Raw genomic sequence first — 8,776 nt, 5'->3', positions numbered from 1 at the left:
AGTTATATAAATGTCTAATCACTGTGTTGTACACCTGAAACTAATATGTGTCAATCTATATTTATATATATTTTCCAACTATATTGGAAAATATATATAAATATAAAATAAAATAAAATAAAAATAATATAATATAATAATATAAGATTAATATAATAAATAGAATTCTAATATAATAAATACAACATAATATAATATAATATTATATTATAATATAACATAATATAATATAATATATTATATTATAATATAACATAATATAATATATTATATTATAATATAACATAATATAATATATTATATTATAATATAATATAATATAATATAATATAATATAATATAACATAACATAACATAATATAATATAGTTAAGATAAGATAAGATAAGATAAGATAAGATAAGATAAGATAAGATAAGATAAGATAAGATAAGATAATAAATGTATAAATAGAATAAAAGTGGAAGATTTGGGAAGGAGAGGATGAGTTAATGGGAAGGAAGTGGTAGCTTGAGCAATGGTGGCAGATTCTATCTAGGACATCATTCACATTTGAAAAAATAACTAACAAATGTTCAAGGTCCGAAGCAGAGACACACAGGCCCCTGAATAGTGCAAGGGAATAAATTTGCCAAGCAAGAAAGCACATCTCTCACTTTTTCATTCCTGTCACTGTCACTCCCATCCCACCATCATATCTGCTTGGCTTGGAGTTTATCTAGAAATCTTGGATGAAATTATTCTTGCAACTTTTTCATAATTGTTTATGCAAACTTAGAAGAGTATGAATAGTGTAAATTCAATCTTCCCTACATAGCCAGTCATTGGCAGGCCCAGTGTAGAAAATGGTGCAGCCAGGATCCACTCAAGATGATTTTGCCAGAGGAAAAAAAAGAAACTTTTTTCTTTGACAATATCAGTCCGTTTGAAAAAAGATAAATAAAAGGAGCTATCACCTAGATTATACTACAATTAAATGTGATGCACACTAAATTACAATATTATTTTTTGAAATAGGGTTTTTTTGGTAATTGAAGAAGACATATTTAAATATGCTTGGTGTTTGCTGTTTATGATTTGTTCTTAGCCTTTCGAGGTAATAAATCAAGAAAGAACATTTAATAAAATTTAAAAAATGGGAAACAGACACAAATTATCTAAAGATTTGATTAATTCTCCTCCAGAGTTCTCTAAGTCTACATGATGTCAGGGTAAAAATACAAATAGAGAAAACAAAGAGTGAAAGAGGACATTATCTGAGATTCAAAGTCTAGTTCATATCTGCTCCCCTGCCTTTGAGGACACAAGAAGAGTGAGCACAAACCCTAAAATAAACTTACTTCCTGACTTCCTGTGGTTTTCGAAGAAGATCAACAAGTTCAATGATCAATTTTCCCCCAACTTAGTCTCTAATTTACAGACAAATATTTATGAACTTTTTCTTAATGATTATGCAGTCATGTATGGATTAAATCCTATCAGTTTTCTTGTTTGAGAGTGAAAACACTGATACTCAGACTGAGACTGAAAACATGACTACTTTAAGTCATAAGAGGCGGTAAAAGGGTACCCTTTGTGACTGGTGACATTCAGCAATTGAGAAGAAGAAGAAAATAAAAATATAAAATAAAAAATAAAAATAAATTAATTAATTTAAAAACAAAACAAAACAAAACAAAAAACACCTTGAAGGACGGCGTACTGAGAATGGTGGCATAAGTGCAGATCTCCAACAGAAGGTGGTCCTCGACCAACCTAAAGAAGCTCCGCTAAGACTCCCCCTGCTTCCTCACAAACCCTGGGATGCTGAGACAGCGAGTAGGCTTGAATTGGCCTTCCAGAGATTAAAAGCCTTCTTCTCATAGCAAATACAAAAATGCAGAAAATAACCTTATATAAAATTCGATAAGGTCATTTGGCACCCACAACCTTGATATTGAACAGAGACTTTGCTCTGTCATATTTGAATATATTAACAGAAAGACCTAGCTTCTTGTGATTATGGCAACATGAATAATATATGATATTCATTGATATATTTGCAGCGTTGTGAACACTTAAGCTTTCCCGAGTACAAACGCTCCAGGCCCCATGGGTTGAAAAGAAAGGTGACCTTTCAGAGAAGGCTCGGTCATGAGACCCTCTCACCAATCCTGGACAGGAGAAACCATGCATTTGTCCCACTGGAGGGATTACGATTGCCCCAGCATGCAGAGCTCTGCACCTGGGACAAAAATACATTCAAACAGCAGATTTTTAGAGTCGAAGAAGTAAACACACTTGAAAAAATGGCATATATTTATAAAACTGGCTTAAGACAGTGGCATTTGGGATAATAGGGGCTAGTTCTAACTCTATATTTTTAGTGATCAGCACATACATGGAACAGTCTATACATGAATTTGGTTAAAGACACAGGATATGATCAGCTTTCTCCTATTGGTATTAAAAGTTGATTGTACAATTTAGTTGTTCATTGTGGGCTCAAGTTAATGGAAAGTCTTCAAGGGGCTTTTCTTTCAGATCACCCGATGTTAATACTGTCAACACATTAATCATCTTAATTAATAGTCATCTATTGTTCTTAGACCTCATCCTCAAGAAAGGCTCAGGGGCATCTCCCCCAGACGTGGCTATTCAGTGAGCAGATGGTGAGAGGCCCTGTGTTTGTCCCTTCGTTTGGGAGGCAAGGAGAAAAGATAGGCCTGAGAGCCTCTTGGAAAGAGACTGGAGGGAAGCTGTAGATGAGGGATTCTTCTATCACGTTGTAGAATGCTATATGTCCAGACTCATAGTCTAAGAACACACCAACCTTATGCACAGGCTCTCTGACATGTTGACCTTTTAAAGGTGATGAGACCCAAAGACTATAATCATCTCCAATTTTTAAGCCTATAAGTGAGAAGAGGTCCCCAGGTGGCTTTGGGAGATTTCCCTTTCTGCTCACAGAGTCCTTACAGATGCCCACTTCCCACTCAGTCTTGCACCCCACTTCCACCTCCCAGTAATGTCTCCCACAGGTGAAGCTCTGAGCACCCAACACAGTTGCAGACTGGTCAAATCTTTCTGGATTATCAGGTAACTGCTGTCGGATGCCTCCATATCTCACACTCTTCAGATCCTCAGATAAGACAAGATAGACATTCGCTGTGGCTGGATCCAGAGTTATATCTGCTACAAGAAAAGAAAAAAAATGAATCTCTCTTTGCATTCTTTAAAACCCTCTTATATATGTTTATACATTAAATTCTTAGTATTTACTCCTATTTTAAAAATATAATTTAGGTGAGCATAGTGGGGATGTCTGTTGTGTTAGGAACAGCATCTCCTAGCCCTTCTCTAATTGTTTCACAAAACAGAGAGTAAATCTCTGAAAGGAAATAGAAAAGAATCATGAGTGATAGCCTGTCTGAGAGGGAGAGAGGAACCTCTGGTAATGGAATGGAAGTTGTTCTGCTCACAAGACAGTTTTAGGACTCAGAGCTCCTTATCCTCATAAGGTGTACCCTTTGGCATTTATATTCGCATTGGCCGAGATTGGTTCTGGTTCTGCAGTTTAGGTGGGAGAGAAATAGAAGCTGTTATCATTTGCCAAGCTCCTACTTAGACACCAAGCACTGCGCTCTACCTTTCCCAAGTATTTTTTTTTCTTGTTTTTATTAAAGAGAAAAATGATGTCCATAAAAGTTAAGAAACTGGACCAAGATTACAAAATTACTGAGTGCTTGAATAGCAATTTCTAACCAGCATTTGTCATTATGTCACACTTGCACGAGGCTTCACATGAGTGAGTGCAACCACCAGTGACCCTTTGATGAAGTGCATTATGAATCAGTGAGACCCTTTTTCCCACCCTCCTGAAAAGAGGTCACAGAAGAGAACTCCAACTTTCACAGACTCTTCAAATAAGATTAGGTACTCCTATCATACAATTTTAGATGTTTATTTATAGATCAAATCCCAATCATCACTAATTTTCTATGATTTACATCTGTCTCCCTAATTTCACTGAAATTCTATAAAAGCAAAGGCAAGTTTGTCTTATTTGTCATTGTAAGTATGCTCAGAGCCTAACAGCATAATGTCAGGCACATACTAGACACTTATCAAATATCTGTTGAGTCCAAAACTTATTAGACCTTCCTCTGAAGTCAGATTGTCAAGATAAAAGTTAATAATTAATGCTGACCTACTTTGTTCTTAACCAGCTTAAAAATCTGGAGTATTCTAAAAGGCAGTTCTTTGAATGCTCCTGAACTGGGACTTAAGAGTTTGTCACTTTTATCTTGATAAAAATTAAAGTAGAAATGTAGAAACCCCTGAGGAGGTGTATGCGTATATGTGCAAGGGGGTAGGATGGACAAAGCAGAACAATGAAAACAAACAAACCAAAGAAGGACCAGGACTCCTTAGAACACAAAGCCAGACAAGCATCAACCCAGCCACACTGCTTCTGTCTGCTCCATCACAGAGACGGCCTGTGGCCCAGCCTTCCCTGGTATTTTCTGCTGGCTCAGAATGCCTTCACTGAGAGCCTAGTGCCCAGATGGTAAATATTCTGTTAGAAAAAGCTGCCTAAGGGCTCAGTTTTGCATCCCTTGATATATACTGAAGTTAACTCGGAACTGCTGGAGGTTTGACAAATCAGACTGACTTACTGCTGAATTTTCTTAGCATCTCCCTCATTCCGGTGATGCGGCACAGACTCAGTTCTGTGGTGGTGGCCTCTGGACACCGAAGCAAGAGCGCCTCACTCCTACAAGAGGGCAGAGACAGTCACACTGTCTCCTCTGCACAGACCACATGACCTGCTCCAACTTGAAAGCCCAGTCCATCTTGTCCCAGCGACACAGACGCTCTCATCCTCAATCTGTCCCCAACCTATTTCATTAGTACCACATCCCTGTATCTGACATAACTAAACACGGAATGAAAACCTACCTTTTCAGTGTTTCTTTGACATCCTAAGGGTATAAAAGAAAGAAGGTTAGTATTTGTGCCCTTTGATCACTAGTGAAGACTAATTTATGTTGGATATAGTCCTTTGAAAAAATATCACAGAATCTGCTTCTCATGGTTCTAGAATACCTTGAATGGGAGAGCATATGGTAGAAAATAATTCCCTGCTTCTTCTAGGGTGAGTTATTGTGAACATGAGATGTTTTTCAAATGACTAGAGACTACTTTGTCTTTTTTTTTTTTTTTCTCATAACTTTACTTTGTCCAGAGAACCTGTAACTGACAAAGGAGCCAGACTATTGGCTTCATTATCCAATGTTTCAGGGAGTCAGAGATAACTAGATAACCAAGAAATTAGCCAGTGAGAGCTGAGACTAAATCTGTGTACAGTTGGAGTGGGTTGTAGGAAAGGCACAAAGTTAAACAGTAGCATTCTGTGGAGCCAGTCCAGGAGAGAGGAGCTAGAGTTGGCGTATACAGTTTGAGAAGGTCTGGAGAATGCAGTAATAGCCTATGATGGCAATAGAGCAAAGATGGTGAGGAACGTGGGCTCAGCACACAGATTCCTGGGTTCTACCACCTACAGCTATGACAGGCACCTAACTTCCCTAGGTCTGAGTTATTAAATGAACATTACTAAAAAACCCATTTTGTAGATAACAATCCCTATAGTACATATCATAATAGTATTTAACTTCATCAGGTTTCTGCAAAGATGATATTTAATGTGCCCAGCCAAGTCAATGCCTACTAAACTTAAAATGTTTGACAAAGCTGAGGTTGCAGAGAGGCGGGTACAGAGGAAATTGGAGACAACATTAAGCTTGGTTTGGATAGGCATTCCTCTTTTTTTCTCTCCACCTTTTCAAAACTTTATTTATACTATACAGAATATAATTTCTTTAGAAAAACTACTTTGGGACCATCACTTAGTTTTTTAGGTAAATAAATAAAAATCTATTTTATATAACTTGAAATATTAATATACTACATATTTTCAATTAATTTTTCCAATATTCTTACCTCAAAAGATTCTATAATCAAGTTCTGGCACATGGACTCTATCTGTCCGATCATTTTACTTAGGTTTCTTATTTGCTGGGTCAGCTCGATCTCGTTGTCCCTTAGTTTCTTCAGGTTCTCTCTTTCCTCCTTTTCCAGTAACTGGAGCTGCAGCTGCTCCTCCTCCTTCAGGAACTGGTGCATTTTTACATATTCTGATGCAACCACCTGTTTACAAGTCTTTGTCTCTTCCTGCCATTACACATACACACACACACAATATAATAAAGTTAGTAACAGAAATGCTTATGTAGATTTTAATATTTATAAAGTCTTAGACTTTCACTGTGATAATTCTTGAAACTTGACACATAACATATATATTCTATTGACTAGCTGGGTGGATAATTTTATTTTTTAGGTGTGTGTCATATAGATACAATAATAAAAAAAGCCAAATTTTCTGTTCCCAGGAGGTTGTCATTCTAGTGGGAAAACCCAAAAATAAACAAAAAATATATTACAGGTGGTGATCAGTACCATAGTAAAATATAACCAAAATAAAATGACAAAAATTATGAAAAAAAAGTATCTGTTCATTTATTCAACAATGTTTTTTCAGTAAATGTAGGCATTGAATCACATACTAGAAAGAGCAACGTACCTTACAAATGTACCTTTTAAGACCTCAAAGTATACTGAAAGAATCAGATACATGAATATTTTTAAAATATTTAAACATGTATGAGTTTGCTTTGCTAAACAGCTTAAATTCAAATCTGTGACTAACCTTGAGCTCTCATTCAGGTATACTAATCCAAACCACTATTTTGCCTTTATTTCTTTCTCTTTATTATTTTTTTATTTGCACTCTCCACCTCCTCCACCCCCCGCCCCCCACCCCACCCTGGCCAGCCCCAAAGCATTTGAGATATCTTTTTTTTAAAAATTTTCATCCTATGTTTTATGTCTATAAGTATAACTTGTATTTTAAATAATGATCATCACCGCCAAAATAGAGGTGGCACTAAGGTGTATAGGTGCACCAAAAAGGAGAAAAATAAGTTGGCCTGGGGATGGGGAAGCTGAGCTGAGTCTTGGGAGTCCAAAGTGGACAAGCAGAGGTAAGCAGCCCAAACCAGAGTACTGCATATGGTAGGACTGTGACTGAAAAAATCTGTCTTTTTTCTCTCGTATTTTACTAAGTATCACTTTAGTACCCCTTTCATAGAATCATATACGATATGCAAAAGTAAGATAGTTACTGACCTTACACAATATTACTCTCTCCTTCTCATGGGTTAATATAACCTGAGTTTCCTTTTTCTTTTTACGCAAAAGATTTAGGATTTTCTGGAGTTTCTCCTGAAATAGAAACAAGCATTCTGTGGCAAATGAGCATCAGGTTGTAAAGGGGACTTGAGGACTAATAGCAACGAGATGACTCTAAAAGAAGGGGTAAAGCAAGATCCATGCCAAGTGTGTGATCTGGTGCCTGGAGATCTGTGTTCTGAGATTTATATTGAGCAGCTGATCTTACTTTGTGATGCTCCTCAGCCTCACTCGAGAGATATACTCTGTTTAATCCATGGCACTGGGTTGAGAAAGCGTTGACACCCTGCTCATCCTCCGGGGACACATTAGCGGCTGCCAGCATTCTCTCACAGGGGCCTTGTTTGCCCTCATTCTGTAGCACCTGGGATCTGAGTTGCTTGCCGATGCCAGCCAGCCTCCCCAAACGCTCGTTGGGCTGGAAATGAGGGACCTCCAAGGTCCTCCAGCACTCAGGACAAGATAAAGGAGTGTTATGTTTCTCCCAGCTCCTCAGGAGACACATCAGACAAAAGCTGTGCCCACAGTCAGTGGTTACTGGGCTGGTGAAATAGTCCAAGCAGATGAAACATGTCAGTTCTTCTCTGAGATTCTCCATCAGGTCTGTTGTAGACATTTTCTCTAAGATGGCTATCAAGGCAAGATCATGCCTCTATTCTGGAATTAATAAAATCCTCTCTAAGGTTCTACTGTTTCAAGTAACAATCAAGTGATCAATTGCTATGTTGTTAGTATAAAAAACTCTTACTCTCCTCTGTGCCTGATTTTACCAATTGACATATACTCTCCCGACACAAAGCCAATTATGACTTAATGTGGAACTCCTGTACACTGGTTTGGGTTCATCATCAACCCCAAACTTTCAAGGAATCTCTCACTGTGTAAGCCACATGCTGGAACATACTTGCTCTTAGTAGAGTTTTTATTTTGAGTTAGTTAGTGTATATTAACAGCACCACAAAACCATTAATTTTAGACTGGAAGTTGAGATAATTTGGGATAAGCCAGTAAAGAGATTTAAATTATGATGATCTCTAATAATATCTGAATAGAATGTATGGTCCAAATCTTTTGGAAAACTTCACTAAGAGAATCTAGTTGAGAAACTGAAGAAAGAAAACTGTAATATATATGCCTTTTATCATTAGATTTTGTGTGTGTGTTTGACCAAAGTTTAAAAGCTTCTCCTTTACCAGGTACTGTGTCCTTTTAGTTACCCCGATTTATTGAAGTATTCCCTGACTTTAGATGTACAATGAATTACCAGAGTTATATTTATTGCTCTGCCTTAAAGACCATGGTACTCACCTCTCGGCCACTACAGAAAGCATATAAAACATCATTCTTTTTGGAAGTTGCCTCAAGAGGCTATTACACTATAGAGTGAATGGAAAAAATTATATTTTAGTATAAATATAATTTTGCTCACTTATTTTCACTCTTTGAAAATGTCTAGGCTAGGCCTTCTTAAACCCCTCTTTATT

At 37.0% G+C, this 8,776-nt stretch overlaps 1 protein-coding gene across 1 annotated transcript; it reads right to left on the bottom strand.

The window, feature by feature from the left end:
* Positions 1-2,607: 2,607 nt before the first annotated feature.
* Positions 2,608-7,908, bottom strand: TRIML1 (tripartite motif family like 1). The gene is made up of 6 exons (XM_039839223.1): positions 7,501-7,908; positions 7,230-7,325; positions 5,982-6,212; positions 4,941-4,963; positions 4,658-4,755; positions 2,608-3,173 (listed from the first exon to the last, which is right to left on the bottom strand). The coding sequence occupies exons 1-6, from the start codon at positions 7,906-7,908 to the stop codon at positions 2,608-2,610; spliced, it is 1,422 nt and encodes a 473-aa protein (XP_039695157.1).
* Between the last annotated feature and the right edge of the window lie 868 nt (positions 7,909-8,776).

The sequence above is a fragment of the Pteropus medius genome, unplaced genomic scaffold (assembly GCF_902729225.1).
Source record: "Pteropus medius unplaced genomic scaffold, Ma_sr-lr_union100, whole genome shotgun sequence".
NCBI classification, from domain to species: domain Eukaryota; kingdom Metazoa; phylum Chordata; class Mammalia; order Chiroptera; family Pteropodidae; genus Pteropus; species Pteropus medius.
The sequence above is the reverse complement of the archived record's forward strand: the minus strand, read 5'-3'. Positions and strand labels throughout refer to the sequence as shown.

Bases quoted from the DNA above. Each gene is read 5' to 3' on its own strand.
- TRIML1 (XM_039839223.1), bottom strand. From the start codon at position 7,908: ATGTCTACAACAGACCTGATGGAGAATCTCAGAGAAGAACTGACATGT. The intron at 7,326-7,500 runs GTAAGATCAGCT...TTTCTATTTCAG, and splicing joins AGGCTGAGGAGCATCACAAA to GAGAAACTCCAGAAAATCCT. The intron at 4,964-5,981 runs GTAAGAATATTG...TTATACCCTTAG, and splicing joins TGATTATAGAATCTTTTGAG to GATGTCAAAGAAACACTGAA.